Genomic DNA, 16,522 nt, shown 5'->3' with positions numbered 1-16,522 from the left:
ACGATGAGCAGTCCAAAAGGCGTCGACGCGAGCGGCGCTGAAGCAGCAGAGAACAACACTTGAACGGTGCGCTGCCGAGCGAGCCGTCCACATTGCGAAAGCAAGCCAGATCCCATACAGTAGTATTACAGGTGTCTCACACACTCTCACGCTCACTTTCTCCTCCTTCCGTGTCTCGCCTGATTTGGGTTGCGCCTGCCAGCCCCCACAGCCGGCAGACCTCCCTCCCACCCCTTACTCGAGTCCCCACCAAGCAATCCAGTCATGAAGTCCGGATCGTCGTACCTCGCACTCAGTGTATCGAAGCCTTTCTCCAGTGACTTGTCCAGCGCCTTTTGCTCCTTATGCTTGCGGACCCTCTCCCTCTCTACGCTTCTCTGCCACTCGGGCTGGTCCTCCCTCAGGATAGGCACAGCACGACGCTTGGGGTCTTTGAGAGCTGACGAGGAGGAAGGCTTAGGGGCGGGCAGAGAATAGATGGTGCCCCGATTCTTATATTGGAAATTCTTCTTGAGGTGTACCTGTAGCCCCTCGTCCGTAGCAGCACCTTTCGCACCAGGTGCAGCGCTCGTCACGCTCGTCCTTAGCAGTGTCGGGTTACCGCAGTGAGGGCAAAACTTCTTCTCGCTATCCTTGCACAGCTTGAAGCAGGCGTGGCAGCGGAGCACCCAGCTGCGGACTTTCTGAATGCGTAAGCCCTCGGTGGAGACGAGAGAAAGACCCATCTGAATGAGGACATTCTGCACTGCGTAGTCTGCCGTCATCGTTGCTACGGTCATGCGGGAGGGACCCTTTTTGCCTTTGCGATTGCGCGAAGGCTTGGAGGGGCCGGTCGAATTTGAAGGGTCGACTGCCTCTTTGACAGCAGAGTCGCCACGCATGGCTTCCATAGCCTCATCTGTTACCAGGCCAAGGTCACGCTGCTTCTGCTTCGTAATATTCTCCGATGTGACCCACTCTCCCTCGCCATCGCTGCCGCCGTAATCTTCTTGTTCGCGAGCGACGCGTTTCGAAGACGAGCCAACGTGTGTCCAGCCTTCGTCGTCCTCGTGCTCCTCCTCGTCGGCATTCTCCCCGTGAGTCGAGGATCCATTCTGCTGTGACTGTAAATCGAGTTTGGCGATAGCGGCGGCAATCTCTGCCTCGCTGGCTTCCTCTTCTTCGTCAGCGATTGAATGTATTGACTGGGCCTCGGTAGCGGGCGCGGCGGCTGAGTGCTCCACTGGCTCGTCTTGCTCGACGGTCGTCTCTGCCTGGAAACCATTCTCCTCTCGCCTGCGCTCAGCAGTTGCCGCTGATGATGAAGACGGCCCTGTCTCAGCCGGCTGCTCCACCATCCTCCTCGCCTCATGCATCTGCTGACCCGTCTTGCCTCCCACTTCATCTCGTATCCTCCAGGTTCCGTGTCTCTGCACCTCGAGAGCATAAGCCAGGGCCAGAACTGACAAGTCCGGGCGCGACAAGACGGCATAATCCCCCGTCTTCTTTGCGAATGCGATGACTGCAGCAAGAGCCTCAGGCCCTGCTTCCCTCACTTCTAGATCGAGGCCTCCAACCTTGAGGAACTCCAAGTGATCGCGCGCCTTCTTGTCCTTTAGCTCAGCCATTACCATTGGCGGCACGTAGAACTTCTTTGCCATACCACGCAGAGGTAGCTGAGCAAGGAGAGGCCCAGCATCGAGGATGAGCTCATCGATGCGCGGTTGCTGCGATGTTGGTGGCGCGGTACGTGGCGATGAAGATGACGACGAGGCGACTGCTCCGTTTGTCTCCATGTTGGGATGTAATGTGGTGGTGATGGCGAGAAACAGCGGCGAATCCCTCCATCCACAGTCGGGCGACTCCGAAGACGACTTTTGAAATTCTCAGCCCGCTCCCCGCCTCGCTCTGTCCGCTCGACTGCACAGACGAGCTCCTCTTCCGATCCGAGACGAGGCGACCGAGGACGGCAAGAGCGGCAATGTTGCAATGGTGACGAGGGTGACTAGACTGACTTCTTGATTTTACCCTACATCACCTCTACATCGTCATGTCACTCCTTCCCGCTGCAAAAATCGGCGGTCGAAGAGTCGTGCTCCCTTCTCGAGCCGCCTTGACTTCGAGTTCACGGCTCTTCACCACTAGCACGGCCACTCCAGCTCCTCGCGTTTCGCCTCGCACCAATGTCTTCCCTTCCAAAGTATTAGCCAATCCATCTGCGCCACGCCGTGCCCTCGCTACCCATGCCTCACCGCACACATATGCAAAGTTGACCGGCGAGGACATCACCGCCTTTGCCTCCTTCCTCTCTTCCCCCTCGTCATCCCTCCTCACCACGATTCAACCTTCCGACTCGTCCTGTGGCGTCAAGCCTGTAGGCCAAGACGAGCTCGACGGTTACAATGCCGACTGGATGAACAAGTACAAGGGGCGCTCGCAGCTGGTCGTAAAGCCCAAGAGTACGCAGGAGGTGGCAGATGTGGTCAAGTACTGCTACGAGAAGAGGATCGCAGTCGTACCGCAAGGCGGGAACACTGGACTCGTGGGTGGGAGCGTGCCGGTGGAGGATGAGGTGAGTACGAGCGCCCGAGGGCGAGGCCCAAGTGTTGACACGCAGACCCGCTCATCCTCTCTTTCCTCTCTCTGCTTCTCGCTGCAGGTCATCATCTCGACGGCTCTCCTGAACAAGGTCCGTTCCTTCGATGAGGTCTCTGGCACCCTTGTATGCGACGCCGGGTGCATCCTCGAGTCCCTTGACCGAGAGATTGGCGCAAAGGGATACATGATGCCCCTCGATCTGGGCGCAAAGGGGTCTTGCCACATCGGAGGCAATGTAGCCACCAATGCAGGAGGGCTTCGCTTCCTGAGATATGGCTCTTTGCATGGCAACGTTCTCGGCCTCGAAGTCGTGTTGCCCAATGGCGAAGTGCTCGACGGACTCAGCACCCTCCGCAAGGACAATACGGGCTTCGATCTCAAGCAGCTCTTCATCGGCTCGGAAGGCAGCATCGGACTCATCACTGGCGTCTCCATCGTAACACCTCGACGCCCCTCTGCACAGAATGTAGCAGTCTTCGCCGTCGACTCCTTCGATGCCGTGCAGCAAGTCTTTGGTCGCGTCAAGTCGCACTGCGGTGAGATCCTGTCCGCTTTTGAATTCATGGACCAAGACGCCTTCAACCTCGTCGTGCATCACGGCATCAAGAACCCCTTTGAGGCCAAGCACCCCTTCTACGTGCTCATTGAAACCAGCGGCAGCAATAAGGATCACGATGACGAGAAGCTTTCTGGTCTTCTCGAGGAGCTGATGGAGAGCTCAATGATCACAGACGGTGTCATGGCGCAGGATGAAAGCCAAGCTGGCTCTCTCTGGTCATTGAGGGAGAGTATCGCAGAGGCAGCGGGCAAAAAGGGAGCCGTGTACAAGTACGACCTCTCCATGCCCATTCCCAAGATGAACGAGCTGGTTGAGCACCTCCGACAACGCTTCAACGACGCAGGCGTATTGGGTCAGGACAAGCAAATCAAGGACGTGGTAGGCTACGGCCACATTGGGGACGGGAATCTCCACATCAACATTGTAGCCGAGGCCTACGCACCTGAGATCGAGGCCTTGATCGAGCCGTATGTCTACGAGTGGACGAGTGGGGTGCAAGGATCTATCAGTGCTGAGCATGGGCTCGGTTATATGAAGGCTGAGAAGATTGGGTATACCAAGGGGCAGAAGAGCGTCGAGTGGATGCAGAGGATAAAGGGCTTGTTCGACGAGAGGGGCATCTTCAATCCAAACAAGGTGAGTCCGCGAGAGCCAGAAGCGAATCTGCTCGAGGCGTAGAATCCTGACCAAGAATTCTTTTCCGCCTCCAGTACCTTCCGTCACAACCGGCATCGAAGTAGGTCGACCGGGCAGTTTAGGACGGTCGAAAGGTGGTGGACAGGAGGGGGTGACCTCGTCTGACAAGGCGGTGAGCTCCTTCAAGCTTTGTCTGTGGCGCAGAAGCCATGATCTTGTAATCTATGATATCGACAAATGGCTCCGAAGCTTTTACTGTACTTTGGAGCATAGTCGCTTTGTGATGTGCAGTCTGGTGAGGATGCCTCTTGTGTGGAGTCGTTGATTTCGTTGCGGCCTCGGCAAGCCCATCCGGCGGCTCGACTGAGCGCTCAGCCGGACGGACATTTGATCTCATCGCCGTGCCGTCATTTCCATCTTGACTCTGTACCATCATCACCGACAGCGAGACAGTCATCCCTCCACCGCCATCATGGCGCCTGACAGCACAGCTGTCGAGAAGGACAAAGTGAGGATCAGTCTCAGACAGCCGCCGATATAGCCCGTGTGGCTTACGATACTTACCGATTGTGGGCCTGTCCTTCCTTTCGTCCCCTTAGAACTCAATGTGCAAAGCGATGGGCGCCCTCTTCCTCCAGCACCGAGTAGCGTGTATGGAAAAGGAGGTGGAAGCGTCCAAGCAGGAAAAGAATCGGTGCTCCATCGGGAGGAGGCTCAACAAGGGGAAGGATGCACAGCAGGCAGCAACCGCGACTGCTACATCGTCGTCCTCAAAGACAACGCTTGCGGCAAGTGACGGGCTGGCCTCCAGGGCATGTAGAGGCAGAGCTTCCAGACTCAAGAATGAGGCCTCTCACAGCGCCACAAATGCCCATCCGGCATCCAAGGTCACTGTAGTCGACTCGAGCGTTCTCATCTACTCGCTGCGCACCGTTCATCAATGGCTCAAGACCGGTGATGTGCAGGTGGTAGTGCCCTTGGAGTGTGAGTAGCTCGAACCAGTTGGAACGCGACTGCTTCACTTCAATAGCTGACTAGCATACATCCTTCCCTTCTGGCTCGCACGCACAGCCATGCGCACCCTCGACCTCCTCAAGAATGGTGATTCTCCCATCAACGTCGCAGCAAGGAAGGCGGCCCGCTTTCTCGAGGACAACTTCTGCCAAACTGCTGCTCAGACGAGCCTGTCGGCCGGCCTCTTGCCTCAATGCGACGGTATGCAGCGTCTCGACGTAGAGCAGGCCAGACTCATCAGCGGACACGGCGAGGACGACGGAGACCAAGACGACCTGGCCCGCGCTCCTGTCTGGGTGCGCGAGTCCCTTCTTTGCGCCCTCTGGCATCAGCAAAAGGTTGCAGCTCTCCCGTCCTCCGCCACCTCATCTATGCGACCGAAGTTCGCACTCGCGCTCGCCTTTCCACCTCCCCAACAAGGAGCAGCAACACCGGTACGCTATGCTGAGCGAGCTGACGGTGCAAACGTCTTATCCTGGACTGGAGCGTACGGTCTACGCCAATCTGGGAGTGGAGACGACGAGAACCAAGATGCGTCAATCCTCATTGCGCCGACTTCGACGAGTTGGCTCGACTTGGCAAATGGCAAGCGTGGTTGCCCGCAGCAAGGGCGATGCCATAGCGATCAAGGCGCAGGACCTCATCCTGGTACGGTGATGCCTTCGCCGAAGCAGGGCCATGATCATCGGTAGCCCGCCATTCTGCAAAGAGAGATCTAGCCTCTTCTCACCCTCCGCCCGTTCCATTCTCTCCTCATGTATACCAGCGCTTTCCTCACGCGATCTATACCCCATTTCAGCTCTGTCACAGCAGGATGCGAGTCTTTCCTTGCTTGAAGTTCTTGTCATTGCACACTCTGTCTCCCCATCTGCTCCTCCCACACCTTCTTCTGCTCCAGCTCAAACTTGCCCAAGTAGCTTTCCTCGCTTCTAGCCTCGAGCTGCTTCACCATCTGCCGCGCCAGCTCCTTTGCCTCCCTCGCAGTCTGCACTACCTTGACTCCAGCAGCTTCCAGCTTGTCCAGCGCCTCCTGACTTCCTTGCGCATCGACTCCTCTGGTCGCCTCGCGGGGCAGTAGGACCTTGTACCCAAACTTGACGAGGTCCATCGCAGTGTAAAGTACGCAATAATCAGTCGCCAGGCCGCAGACGACGACCACGTCGATTGGGTCGGGGCGGCGAGAGGAGAGATATCGTACTAAGGGCGTAAAGCGTGACTGAGCGTTGTCGCTTAGACCAGAATACCCGTCTACGTGCGGGTCGGTACCCTTTTGAACCAGGATGATGTCCGGCGCTTCCCGCTCTGACGTCTTGATCTGCCGTAGCCTGGCCGCGACGTGATCCTCAATCTCGGCGCCCCTGGTACCCTGCACACAATGGTCTGGCCACATGACTTGGTCTATCTCCTCGCCCTTGATCAAGGGATGACTAACGCGTCTCGTATCGAGCGGTTTGGCTCCTGTATGTGAGGAAGCGAAAGAGATGTGCCCCACCGGATGATAGTCCTGCGTCGCTACGATGGTGCGCCACGGCTGTTGGGAGCTCGATGAGGCCGAGGCGGGCGGGAGAAGCTCGTCGAGGATAGGCGTGATGATCGTGTCCGCCTCCTTGACGGCGAGCGCTCCACCAGGCAGAAAGTCATACTGGACATCTACGAGGATGAGACCAGCCATTCTTGCCAAGGGGCTTTTCGTGAGGAAGTTGAGGTTGCCTTGTTTTGGTGCTGATGTCAAAGCCAAAGCCTCCAGGGCGGAAAGGGGAAAGGGCGGCGCTCAAAGCAGCAATGGGCCTGCGCTCGTTCCGCCGCCTGCCTGTCCGTCCAGGGGCTTCAACCGCCGCCGGTGCCGCTTTGACGGCCAAAAATACGATCACTAATTGACAAGGGTGCGCTCAGCTCCCTACCATCATCCAAACCATCTCCCTTTCACAACAGAAACACCTACAGACCAGCGCGACGCTCACTCCTCTCACCAAGCTCGCTGGGTGGATGAGCCGCTGTGCTTGACCTCTCGCCCGACGTCGCCGCCGGCGCATCCGAAACTCACCCGAAACACAGACTAAAGCGGCTGCTGCTGCGCATCCTCAGTCTGCGAAGATGGCTCCTCCTGCTCCTCTGACGTTGCGCTCAACGCAAGGTCCGTCTCGCGCCTCGTCATCACCATCATCCTCTCGCTCCCCCTCGCTTGATCCGCATAAGACAAGGCCGGGTCCCACGCCCAAACAACACGGCGCCGCCCACGCTGCCTCGTCAACAAGATCAACACGCGATCCCTTTGCAACGATTCGATCCACCCGATCCATAGCCTCAGTGGCATCGACCTCGACCTCTTCGGTAGGTGAGGCGCGCACGACATCCCCTCGCTCCAGCCAGCAACAGTGGCGTCAGTCGCGGATGATCTCGTCTGATACTCTCGTCGACCCGGACTCGTCTGGTACCTCGGGCGTGGCGAACAATCAGCGATGGAGTATTTGGACTGCAGCATCGACTACGCTGGATTGTGACTGTGAAGATGAGGTGCCGGAGCATGAGCGAGAGGGCAAGTCGAGTCCGCTTGAGGTCAAGAGAGATTGCTCGTTGAGGGATAAGTTCGGCATCTGCGGTGAGCACCTCATCAAGCCGACAGACGAGGACTTGAACTCGTACCGCGGGAGCATCACCTCTTCGTCACTGGATACGCCAAGCTCGACTGGCTGCACGCTTTCTACCTCGGCCGCCTCATCACACAGTCTGCGCGGCGAGATGACTGCGCTGCAGCACAAAGCGATGGCCGGATACCAAGACCAATCAGGCCAAAACGGCGACGACGATTCAAGCGATGAGGGCGATGCAGCCCTCAATGCCGCCCTCGTCTCTGCCAATGTAGCCCTGCAAGCAGCCAACCTCCTACTCCACTCCACCCTATCCGATCGTGAATACCTCTCCTCCCTGCAAGCAAGACAACGCGAGATGGACTCCCAGCTCGAAGAGCGGGAGCGGGAGCTTCGGGCTCAGCTGGAGCGTAATCGCTCCATGGAGGATGCATTGCTCAAGGTGAATCGCGAGATGGAGGGACTTCTTGCGTCCACCAGTATAGCGTCGAACAGGGCCGTCTTGTCCGGCGGGGAGGGGGGCACTAGATGGAGGACTTTGGCCAGGCCAGAGGTGCATGTCAGCCCATCGACTAGGCTAGAAGGCATCGTTGAGGCACAAGATGTTGGTGCTACTATTGGGAAGACGGCTGCGAAGAGATTAGAGAGGATGTTGGCTGGGGGCGCGAGCAGCAGCAACCCCAATGCCACTGCCGGTGGTACACAGGATGCAAAAGCCTTGCTCACCAGCCTGGCTGCATCGACGCCCAAGCTGGCAAGGGCGTCGAGCTCGGCGAGTGTCATCAGCAGCTCGAGCAGCGGCGCAGAAGACTCGCTCGCTGCCCCGCTATCAACTCCATCACTACTGGGCGTGGGCAAGACAGCTGCAGCATCCACAACGACGGCTGCCACGAGCGCCTCGCCCGCTCGTGGCCCCATGCCGAAGCATCGGCGAAGCCAAACGTATTTCGCGCCATCGAGTGTTGCGCCTTCTACCTCCGCCTCATCCTCGTTGCAAGACGTGCATGAGCAGCTCGAGGCCGAAGACAGGTGGGCATCGGACCCGCCTCCAGTCACTCCGCAAAACGCTCCTGTAGACCTACCTCCCCTCATGGCAGTCAACCCAACACCGCCACCACATCGGCGCGTTCAATCCGCCTCCGCGGCCTCGATGCTGCTGAGTACGGGTCATGCGCGCTCACCCTCAGTCATCAAGCCTTCTACGCCCGCCTCGTCCGAGTTTTCAGCTTATAATGCGCTGCGATCTCCCGGACTCGGCGTGCATGAAGAGGACGGAGAGATCATCGAAGACGCAAATAGGGCGAGGGATGAGGGAGCGTTGGCGCGGCTCAAGCTGTTGAGGGCTGATTCTGCGCCTGGTGGTGGGAAGCAGCAGGGTGAGGCAGCAGTGATGAAGGATGGGCTTCCAGCGAGTGGTGGCACGCAAGGAGGGTGGGGCCTTGGCGGCTGGTTGCGGTAAGCAGGGCCAAGGATCTACGGCAGCGAGACGACAAGGAGCGCTTTTGAACGCTTCGGGACTACCACAATGACCACTACTACCCACGACCTGTTCTGCCCATCAGGGCGCGCTGACCCAGCATCCGGTCGCGTATCAATACCATCGAACTATACCGCGCAATCCCTTGGTGAAGGCGCGCCTGCTTGCCTTTCGTTCATTAGAACGTTTCAAAATCTTACCGTCGAGCCGGCGAGCAGAAGAATTCCAGCCGAGATCATCCGATACGATTGACCCACCTGAGCTTCTACAGTAGAGGGGCAAAAAGAAAGACAGCTGCGGCTATGACCTACTTGCGCTGTCGACATTCCTGTCCCTGCCTATTGAACCCTGCTCAGTACCACCCATGGGTTCCAACACGCTGACGCTGATCCTGCTTCTCATCCTTACCCTTCTCGAAGCGCAATCCCATCACGCCCACGCAGCGCACGTCGCCTGCTCCTGGAAACTTGGGCCTGGCAGTCCTCAAGACTACGGATACGAGCACTTTTGCCAGGCAGAGCTGGGCAGTGGAACAGAGTGGAGACAGTACAAGTGCTCCCAAAATTACGCTGGGACACCTGGTGTCATGGTGGCCAGCTGGGGGTGGAATCTTGGGCGTACGCTCGATTTTGGTAAGACTAGCGGCTCAGCTCTATGAGACAGAAGATGAATTTACTGAGCCGAGCTCTTCGCTCTTCTCGCTCGCTCAGCCAGTCCCTGCGGCGGTTTCCCCTATGCCCGTGACCTCGACGACGAATGCTATTCGGCCCATTGGGGGGTCTGTCTAGGTCGGTCCGAAGATGGAAACTGCTTCTACATGTCTGCCGATGACGATTGTACGCACTTAGCAAGCATACAGTACAAGCAGCACATTTGCAACGACGATCAGCTGACAGCAACATCCTCCGCTGTTTCGCCTCAGGCGAGTGGCCCCGTCTCTTTGACTTCGACGAGCTGCCCACGTTCGTCAATGTCTGGTACGACTCGGGCGGGGGCGGGAGAAAGAAGAAGCGCCGGGTTGCGGCTGCCACGGAGAGACAGTCGAGCCCTCACCGGACCCTCGCACCCACTGTTGACACTCGGATCTAGCAGCAGAGGACAAATTTTCCGCTTGAGGCCGTAGTGCGAGGAGGCTCGAGGAAAGCAAAGGGCAAGCATGGAGCCAAATAACGGTTGTGACTCTGCGGTCGTATCTTATCGCACTGTCAATCTGACTGATTGTCTTGGCTATCTGCTCTTCCCCCACTCCATATCCCCTTTCCCATGTTGGCTCTCTCGCTCGCCGCTTTGACGCTCACTGTCCTTCCCCTTCTCCAGCAGCTTCATTGCCTTGCCCTGGCAGCCCATGTCGCCTGCTCGTGGAAGCTCGGCCCCGGCAGTCCGGAGCATTACGGCTATGAGCTTTTCTGCCAGGCGAAATTGGGCAACTCTGTCGAAATGGGTGTCACTGCCGAATACCGGTGTGGTTGGGGCTACTTTGGAGCCAAAGGAACGAAGGTGGCCAGCTTTGGGGGGAAAATTGGCCAAATATTGGACATGAGTTGGTACCGGCGGCTTCATCTCGTCGCTCATCGGGTGCACTGCTCACCTCTCCCGACCTTTTCGCCTTTCCGGACGCTCCCTCAGTGAGTCCCTGTGGAGGCTTAGCGTACGGTCGGGATCAGGACGACCAATGCTATGGGGATTCTTGGGCCATGTGCCTTGGCATCTCGCGAGAAGGAAACTGCTTTTGGATGTCTGCGGACGATGACTGTGCGTTCAACTCGCCCCCGGCTAGCTCGCTGAGGAACGCATTAAGCTGACGCTTCTTCACCGCCCTTTGCTGCAGGCGAGTGGCCTCGCCGCTTCAAGCTTGAACAGTTGCCGGTATACATCGATATCTGGTATGATTCTGGGGACTGGGGCAAGAGGACGGGGCATCGGGAGCAAGCCGAAGAAACACCGGTCTGCGGGCTTCCAATAAGTGCAAGTAGCACCCAAAGAAACCATTCCGCTTGATCGCAAATGCTGAGCAGGGCAGAGGGCTGAGATGTGCAACTGCTCTTCTTGCGTCCAGTGAAAGAATCAAAGATGCTGCATCGCGGCATGTCCTACGCTCCTTTTTTTCCATCACCTTGTAGTCGCTGCGACCAACATCGCCAATCATGCTCACCGTCGCGTCTTCTCTGCATCTCCTTGTCGTCCTCGGCTGGCGCTTCGTCGTGGCCAAGCACTTCACGTGCAATTACTCCCCAGGGCCTAAAAGCCCTTCGACTTATGGGTACCAAAAGTTTTGCTCTGCGGGCAAAAATAATCCCCTCAATTCCACTGACGTAGCCATCTATCAGTGTGTTTCGGACCTTCAGGGCAACACGACTCTCAGGGTCGCTGACTGGGGCTTCATAGAGCCAAAGACTTTCGAGATGGGTGGGTCGCAGGGGATCCACACAGCAGACCTAGTGCAAGCGCTGAAGCGACACCTCTGACACACGCTCAGCTTGCCCCTGCAACGCCGATGGGTACGGGACTGATGTCAGCAACGGGCTCTGCTACGGCCATACCTGGTCAATGTGCTTGGGCAGCTCCGACTCGGGCCAATGCTGGTACGTCGGCGCTTATGATGATTGTACGTCGCTCCTCGGACCTCATCTTAGATAGGGATGGGCTGCAATTTTCTCACGCCCCTGTCTGCCCGACTCACCCACTCAGGCGAATGGCCCACGACCACGGAGTTCAAGGACTTGCCGAGCGCCGTCGATATCTGGTTTAAGGCGGGAAAGTGATGCGAGGCTATGAGGGCGCCGCAGCGCAAGCGACGGAGGTGACCCCCTACGGTTCCTGCAGCCTGCAAATACTGTGAATGGCATTCAAATCTGGCCGCACTTTCGCTCCACTGTAGGCCCCGCCCCAGTCTGTAGTGTGCATTTGCTGTTGACAACGGTTACCTTCGCTGCGTGAGATCCCTGGGTCCAGGGCTTGATCATAAACTTCAGCCGAGCAGAATCTCAGAGTACATCAGATCGCATTGACCTGTCCTTTCCTTCTCACTATCTCAATATCCTGAGTCTCCTACGGTACCAAGACCCGTGATGCTAGCCTTTGCACTCCACCTCGCCTTTGCTCTGGTCCTCACGGTCTTTCCTCCTTGGCGCCTTGCCGACGCGAAGCACGCTACCTGTTTCTGGAGGCCTGGAGCCGGCAGTCCTGCCAACTTCGGCTACAAGGTCTTCTGCGCCGCAGGACTCGAAAACCCGCTCAACTCTACGGACGTGGCCGAGTACACCTGTCAGTTGGCGATCATCGGAAAGACATACGAGAGGGTGGCCGATTGGGGCTTTCTGAAGCCGAAGACGCTCGAGATCGGTGAGCATCGACTCTCATGAAGGCAAGCGAGACTGATGAGCTGACAACGTTGCGCCGCGCACCTCGCCGAATAGGGACTCCGTGTGGCGACAAGGGATACGGCGTGGACGATAAGTACCGTTGTCTTGGTCGCCACTGGGCGGCTTGTCTGGAGAACTCAGATGCGGGCGATTGCTACTACTTGAAATCTCACGACGACTGTGCGTAAAGCGGTGAACCCCCTTGGCTCTCACGAGTGCTGACCCTTCTGCTTTTCGCGCGCTGCCCCCTCTGGCCCGCTCGGTCAGGCGAGTGGCCAGTGCAATTTGAATGGCATCAGTTGCCTAAGAAGATGCACATTTGGTTCCATCCCGCCGACTAATGCATTGCGAGATGGCTGAGCGGGGGCTCCGTAGCACGGCTCCTGATTCGGCTCCTGATTTGATATCCTGCCCAACGGCAAGCGCGAGCCACTGTAACACAGCCCTATGTCTTTCATTGTGGCTCAGCACGTGTCTAACTGGCTCATTTGCCTTGAAGCATATGAATGAGCGAACGAGCGACCGACGGACGAACAAGCGACGAGCGACAAAGCATCTCAGCATGCGTATTGACCTGTGATCTGCTCCTCATCCTCCCTTTCGCTGCTGGACGACCTTCGCTCAGCCCTGCTAAAATGCTTCACAGCATTCTGATCCCCGCTGCCTTCGTCTTCGCATGCGTTGGTCGCATGGCGCTGACCAAACACGTCGTATGTACCTACAAGCCCGGGTCCAAGAACCCTTCGACGTATCAGTACAAACTCTACTGCGTAGCCAACAAGAGCGGTTCGGCGGAGTCAACCGAGGTCGCGATTTATAACTGTAGCTCTCAACTGGGGGATAATCGCAATGCCCGTGTCGCGGATTATGGCTTCTTGGCGCCGAAGACGCTCGAGATGGGTAAGGATCGAGGCATGCTTTTGACTCGGCCGGAGAGCTGACACGCAGGCTCTGCTGACCGCAACCTGTAGCTACGCCATGCGGTTCCGGCGGTTACGGCTTCGCTGCTGACGGCGGATGCCACTCCAGGCACTGGGCAATGTGCTTGGACAACTCTGATCTGGGAAATTGTTACTATATGGACCGCCACGATGACTGTACGTCCAGTAGCTTTCCAGCAGCTACAGCCCTGCCGAGAGTGTATCTGACCCTGCCCATCTGCCAAACGGCAACTCGTAGGCGAGTGGCCTGGAAAGCTTGAGTACGCGAAGCTTCCCACTACGATCACCATCTGGTACTTCGCTCCTCCCTAACTCCGCTTACGCTGCGTGCCATTACGAAGCACATGCTGGGGTGGGCGATGCTGGCGTCGCCTGGTAGCTTGCTTTTCCCACATTATCTTCTATACTCCTTCATGCCGCGTATCGAGCGAGCTGAGTGCAATGAGATCGTGGCGTTGCTGCCTGCCCGACCTGTTCATTGCTGTCAATGGCTTTCATACAATGGCGCCAAACGTATTGTACGCACGTGTGTGGGTCAAAATCTTGCAATCCCGGGTAGCAGACCAGGAGAGATGGTCTGAGCATCTCTGAGCGCTACATAGTTGCAAGATAGCCTTCGCTCTCTTCATCCCCTTCCATTCCCGCTCTCGACCTCTCCAGAATTGCGATCTGCTCGGCCCATGTTCGCCAATACGCTCACTCTTGCACTCGCACTGCTGGGACGTTCCACACTCGCCGACCACTTCACATGCTGCTACAAACCTGGTTCTCAAGCTCCTTCGACGTACGGCTTCAAGAGATACTGCGTGGCAACTAGAATTAATCCGGCGAATTCAACCCAAGTGTGCGCCTATGTCTGTCGCTCTGACGGCGGCGACAACAACAGCGCACGTATTTCCGACTGGGGCTTTTTGGCCCCCAAGACGCTCGAGATTGGTCAGTGACAGGACCAGAGCTCGCGAAGAGCGAAGGAGAGAGCTGATGCACCGCTCGCGTCGCGAGATGCATGCCACTTGCACCGTAGCAACTCCTTGCGGTACCGGCGGGTACGGACACCGGGCCAACGGCGATTGCTATTCTAAGCTCTGGGCCTTCTGCTTGGATAGCTCGGACAACGACGCCTGCTATTATCTGGCATCTCATGACGACTGTACGTGAGGAAGCCGCTTCGGCCTGCAGCTTGTGTGATGAGGAAGTGCAACTGACTATGGACCTGCCCCGATGGCTTCCTAGGTGCTTGGCCTGGGCCGAAGGAGTACAAGGATTTGCCTCGCCAAATCATCGTGTGGTATCACGACTCTTGACGATGCTGATCAAAGTAAGATCATTGTGATGAGGGTGCGCAGCAATCCTGCTGTCCACCTGTCGCTCTGCCTTAGTACGGTGCTCTAGCTGAAGCTTTCGTCGCCCTTTGTCTGCCTCAATGACACATTCGACGGCCTGACAGAATTCTAATCCGCACCATCCTGGCCCGTGTGCGCCCCTCGCCCTCGCTGTCGCGTACTGGGCGGTCAGCTAGACCCTCGCTTACGTCTCCGCCCGCACCTACGCTTATCAGGCCATGGTGCTGACAGAATGCGATGGGCTCGTGGGTGCGGCTTAGCATTGATCTTCTCAGGCAGTCGTCAAATCATCCGAGAGAGGTAGCTGCAGCCAGCCTGACAAACCTCTTGTGCCGTGGGAGGCTGCTCCTTCTCTTCTTATCACCACACCTCACATCTTGTTCTCCACGCCGCTGCCCGCTATCCCCGTCATGCTCGCGCTCCTTTTTCACCTCACGCTCGCAGCTACCTTCGCTGTCCAGCCGGCCGTGGCTGATCACTTCGTGTGCAGCTACAAGCCGGGTGGCGGAAGCCCTGTTCAGTACGGCTACCACGAATACTGCCATGCAGGAATCATAGACCACATCAACTCTACCGATGTGGCCATTTATGGCTGCGACCCAGGCTTCATCGGCGGCCTGAACACAAAAGTAGCTGACTGGGGATTTTTGAAGCGCAAGACGCTCGAGCTCGGTCAGTGCGAGAGCGACTGGCTGCATCCCTGTTCATAAGCTCACGTGGTGGTCTCCTCACCGACAGCTACCCCTTGCGCAGATGGTACTGGATACGGCCGGGACAAGCACGAGAACTGCTACGGCACACTCTGGGCCGCATGCCTTGGCGATTCCAGTGTTGGCGACTGCTACTATTGGGCGTCCATCGATGACTGTGAGCGCGAAGAGATTGCAGAGGAATGAGCAGCCAAGCAACCTGCTGACGACTTTGCATCGCGACGCTCGATGTAGGCGAATGGCCGCACACGATAGAGTACACCGCCTTGCCCATCAAACTCCAGGTTTGGTTCTGGAATGGAAAGTAGGGTGGGCCTGAAGACGGCATTGCACCCTGAGACGCTGCCTTGCTCTCTCAAATGCATCAGAGCGGAGTCGCCGTCGCCGCTTGCCTTTGCCCCCTGCGAGCTTCCGATTGTCAATAAGAACGCTTCAGTACCGCCAACCGATCGCGACCAACTTTGCCCCGCGGCAGTCGTGTGCCTGCCGGCATGGCGAACTGCGCTCATTGGAAGGTCTGCCTCTGCCCAGCAGGTTCGTACTTCGGTCGATGCCTCCTCCGAAACTGCGGCGCCAACCAATGTAGGGCTGCAAAGAGTACTGTCAGTGTTCTCCGTGAGCCGATGAAGCCCTGTTTGCCCCGCTCCTGGCGGCTTGCCTGAGGACTATTTGATCTCTCCTCTCGACCTTCTCTTTGACTCCTTGCTTCTTCACCTTACGCTCTGCTCTGCCCTTTCCTCATGCTTGTGACCATCATCCTGCTCGCAAGTTCAGCAGCCCTCTGCACGGCAAAGCACGCCGTCTGCTCGCATGCGCCCTTCAAAGTGGCTGGCGAAGAGCACTCAACGAAGAAGAGGGCCGCGCCCGTCACCTACTCGCGCTTCTGCTCTGCCACCAACACTACGCGGATAGATGAGGGAGCCAGGGTCGTATTTCAGTGCCAGGGTGGCGATGCAGGGCAGCCGACCGTACAGGTGGCAGACTGGGGCGCACTCGGTCCCAACATGTTACAGATCAGTAAGTAAGATCGACATCAATCGTGTATCACGGCCGCCCGCCATATCCGCTTCCTTGCCTGCCGCTGACGTCGCTGCTCCGACGTTGCGCGGCAGACTCTCCCTGCGGCCCCTTTGGCTACGGCCGCCTCGCACGCGGACAATGCAGAGGAGACCAGTGGGCAATCTGTCTACTGAACTCTGAGCAGCCAAGCGGTATGGCTGGTGGTACCTGCCTCTACCTGAATCCTCTGGATGACTGTGAGCATAGCGAGAGAGCGGGCGAGTAGCCAAATTGGCGCTTCGTGACTGCACTGACA

At 57.6% G+C, this 16,522-nt stretch overlaps 11 protein-coding genes across 11 annotated transcripts; 9 read left to right on the top strand and 2 right to left on the bottom strand.

Moving 5' to 3' along the window:
* Window positions 1-104: 104 nt before the first annotated feature.
* On the bottom strand, window positions 105-1,829 carry BDZ90DRAFT_233109 (hypothetical protein). Its single transcript, XM_025506513.1, has one exon. It carries the CDS (start codon window positions 1,773-1,775, stop codon window positions 153-155), a length of 1,623 nt encoding a protein of 540 aa, XP_025361084.1. The 5' UTR covers window positions 1,776-1,829; the 3' UTR covers window positions 105-152.
* Window positions 1,830-1,984: 155 nt separating this feature from the next.
* BDZ90DRAFT_233108 (putative DLD2-D-lactate dehydrogenase) lies at window positions 1,985-3,925 on the top strand. The gene is made up of 3 exons (XM_025506512.1): window positions 1,985-2,551; window positions 2,639-3,772; window positions 3,847-3,925. The coding sequence occupies exons 1-3, from the start codon at window positions 2,030-2,032 to the stop codon at window positions 3,874-3,876; spliced, it is 1,686 nt and encodes a 561-aa protein (XP_025361083.1). The 5' UTR covers window positions 1,985-2,029; the 3' UTR covers window positions 3,877-3,925.
* A 252-nt stretch (window positions 3,926-4,177) lies between these two features.
* BDZ90DRAFT_233107 (hypothetical protein) lies at window positions 4,178-5,590 on the top strand. Its single transcript, XM_025506511.1, has 3 exons — window positions 4,178-4,280; window positions 4,372-4,756; window positions 4,844-5,590. Exons 1-3 carry the CDS (start codon window positions 4,245-4,247, stop codon window positions 5,476-5,478), a joined length of 1,056 nt encoding a protein of 351 aa, XP_025361082.1. The 5' UTR covers window positions 4,178-4,244; the 3' UTR covers window positions 5,479-5,590.
* On the bottom strand, window positions 5,491-6,520 carry BDZ90DRAFT_233105 (Isochorismatase hydrolase). Its single transcript, XM_025506510.1, has one exon. The coding sequence runs from the start codon at window positions 6,456-6,458 to the stop codon at window positions 5,631-5,633; it is 828 nt and encodes a 275-aa protein (XP_025361081.1). The 5' UTR covers window positions 6,459-6,520; the 3' UTR covers window positions 5,491-5,630.
* A 360-nt stretch (window positions 6,521-6,880) lies between these two features.
* BDZ90DRAFT_261280 (hypothetical protein) lies at window positions 6,881-8,833 on the top strand (the record flags this gene model as incomplete). The annotated part of the gene is made up of 1 exon (XM_025508361.1): window positions 6,881-8,833. The coding sequence occupies one exon, from the start codon at window positions 6,881-6,883 to the stop codon at window positions 8,831-8,833; it is 1,953 nt and encodes a 650-aa protein (XP_025361080.1).
* Window positions 8,834-9,096: 263 nt separating this feature from the next.
* Window positions 9,097-10,026, top strand: BDZ90DRAFT_39619 (hypothetical protein). Its single transcript, XM_025509553.1, has 2 exons — window positions 9,097-9,483; window positions 9,562-10,026. The coding sequence occupies exons 1-2, from the start codon at window positions 9,216-9,218 to the stop codon at window positions 9,972-9,974; spliced, it is 681 nt and encodes a 226-aa protein (XP_025361079.1). The 5' UTR covers window positions 9,097-9,215; the 3' UTR covers window positions 9,975-10,026.
* A 969-nt stretch (window positions 10,027-10,995) lies between these two features.
* Window positions 10,996-11,613, top strand: BDZ90DRAFT_227690 (hypothetical protein; the record flags this gene model as incomplete). Its single annotated transcript, XM_025504770.1, has 3 exons — window positions 10,996-11,257; window positions 11,328-11,456; window positions 11,540-11,613. The coding sequence occupies 3 exons, from the start codon at window positions 10,996-10,998 to the stop codon at window positions 11,611-11,613; spliced, it is 465 nt and encodes a 154-aa protein (XP_025361078.1).
* Window positions 11,614-11,919: 306 nt separating this feature from the next.
* Window positions 11,920-13,466, top strand: BDZ90DRAFT_261278 (hypothetical protein; the record flags this gene model as incomplete). The annotated part of the gene is made up of 5 exons (XM_025508360.1): window positions 11,920-12,193; window positions 12,268-12,307; window positions 12,860-13,113; window positions 13,185-13,310; window positions 13,393-13,466. 5 exons carry the CDS (start codon window positions 11,920-11,922, stop codon window positions 13,464-13,466), a joined length of 768 nt encoding a protein of 255 aa, XP_025361077.1.
* Window positions 13,467-13,822: 356 nt separating this feature from the next.
* On the top strand, window positions 13,823-14,302 carry BDZ90DRAFT_233103 (hypothetical protein). Its single transcript, XM_025506509.1, has one exon. It carries the CDS (start codon window positions 13,835-13,837, stop codon window positions 14,096-14,098), a length of 264 nt encoding a protein of 87 aa, XP_025361076.1. The 5' UTR covers window positions 13,823-13,834; the 3' UTR covers window positions 14,099-14,302.
* Window positions 14,303-14,632: 330 nt separating this feature from the next.
* On the top strand, window positions 14,633-15,628 carry BDZ90DRAFT_233102 (hypothetical protein). The gene is made up of 3 exons (XM_025506508.1): window positions 14,633-15,134; window positions 15,214-15,364; window positions 15,442-15,628. The coding sequence occupies exons 1-3, from the start codon at window positions 14,908-14,910 to the stop codon at window positions 15,460-15,462; spliced, it is 399 nt and encodes a 132-aa protein (XP_025361075.1). The 5' UTR covers window positions 14,633-14,907; the 3' UTR covers window positions 15,463-15,628.
* Window positions 15,629-15,938: 310 nt separating this feature from the next.
* On the top strand, window positions 15,939-16,448 carry BDZ90DRAFT_233101 (hypothetical protein; the record flags this gene model as incomplete). The annotated part of the gene is made up of 1 exon (XM_025506507.1): window positions 15,939-16,448. A coding segment is annotated over exon 1 (281 nt), but the record flags the coding sequence as incomplete, so codon positions are not given.
* Window positions 16,449-16,522: the final 74 nt, after the last annotated feature.

This window comes from Jaminaea rosea (assembly GCF_003144245.1).
Source record: "Jaminaea rosea strain MCA 5214 unplaced genomic scaffold BDZ90scaffold_10, whole genome shotgun sequence".
In the NCBI taxonomy this organism is placed as follows: domain Eukaryota; kingdom Fungi; phylum Basidiomycota; class Exobasidiomycetes; order Microstromatales; genus Jaminaea; species Jaminaea rosea.
This window is presented reverse-complemented; position numbering and strand designations above follow the sequence as displayed.

What these genes read in the sequence shown, in the direction of transcription:
- BDZ90DRAFT_233109 (XM_025506513.1), bottom strand. Translation starts at nt 1,775, where the DNA reads ATGGAGACAAACGGAGCAGTCGCCTCGTCGTCATCTTCATCGCCACGT.
- BDZ90DRAFT_233103 (XM_025506509.1), top strand. Translation starts at nt 13,835, where the DNA reads ATGTTCGCCAATACGCTCACTCTTGCACTCGCACTGCTGGGACGTTCC.
- BDZ90DRAFT_39619 (XM_025509553.1), top strand. Translation starts at nt 9,216, where the DNA reads ATGGGTTCCAACACGCTGACGCTGATCCTGCTTCTCATCCTTACCCTT. An exon ending in TGGGCGTACGCTCGATTTTG is followed by an intron (nt 9,484 to 9,561) that starts GTAAGACTAGCG and finishes TCGCTCGCTCAG; the next exon opens with CCAGTCCCTGCGGCGGTTTC.
- BDZ90DRAFT_233107 (XM_025506511.1), top strand. Translation starts at nt 4,245, where the DNA reads ATGGCGCCTGACAGCACAGCTGTCGAGAAGGACAAA. An exon ending in CAGCTGTCGAGAAGGACAAA is followed by an intron (nt 4,281 to 4,371) that starts GTGAGGATCAGT and finishes TCGTCCCCTTAG; the next exon opens with AACTCAATGTGCAAAGCGAT. An exon ending in GGTGGTAGTGCCCTTGGAGT is followed by an intron (nt 4,757 to 4,843) that starts GTGAGTAGCTCG and finishes TCGCACGCACAG; the next exon opens with CCATGCGCACCCTCGACCTC.
- BDZ90DRAFT_233108 (XM_025506512.1), top strand. Translation starts at nt 2,030, where the DNA reads ATGTCACTCCTTCCCGCTGCAAAAATCGGCGGTCGAAGAGTCGTGCTC. An exon ending in GCGTGCCGGTGGAGGATGAG is followed by an intron (nt 2,552 to 2,638) that starts GTGAGTACGAGC and finishes TTCTCGCTGCAG; the next exon opens with GTCATCATCTCGACGGCTCT. An exon ending in GCATCTTCAATCCAAACAAG is followed by an intron (nt 3,773 to 3,846) that starts GTGAGTCCGCGA and finishes TTCCGCCTCCAG; the next exon opens with TACCTTCCGTCACAACCGGC.
- BDZ90DRAFT_233105 (XM_025506510.1), bottom strand. Translation starts at nt 6,458, where the DNA reads ATGGCTGGTCTCATCCTCGTAGATGTCCAGTATGACTTTCTGCCTGGT.
- BDZ90DRAFT_233102 (XM_025506508.1), top strand. Translation starts at nt 14,908, where the DNA reads ATGCTCGCGCTCCTTTTTCACCTCACGCTCGCAGCTACCTTCGCTGTC. An exon ending in CTGAACACAAAAGTAGCTGA is followed by an intron (nt 15,135 to 15,213) that starts CTGGGGATTTTT and finishes TCATAAGCTCAC; the next exon opens with GTGGTGGTCTCCTCACCGAC. An exon ending in TTGGGCGTCCATCGATGACT is followed by an intron (nt 15,365 to 15,441) that starts GTGAGCGCGAAG and finishes CGCTCGATGTAG; the next exon opens with GCGAATGGCCGCACACGATA.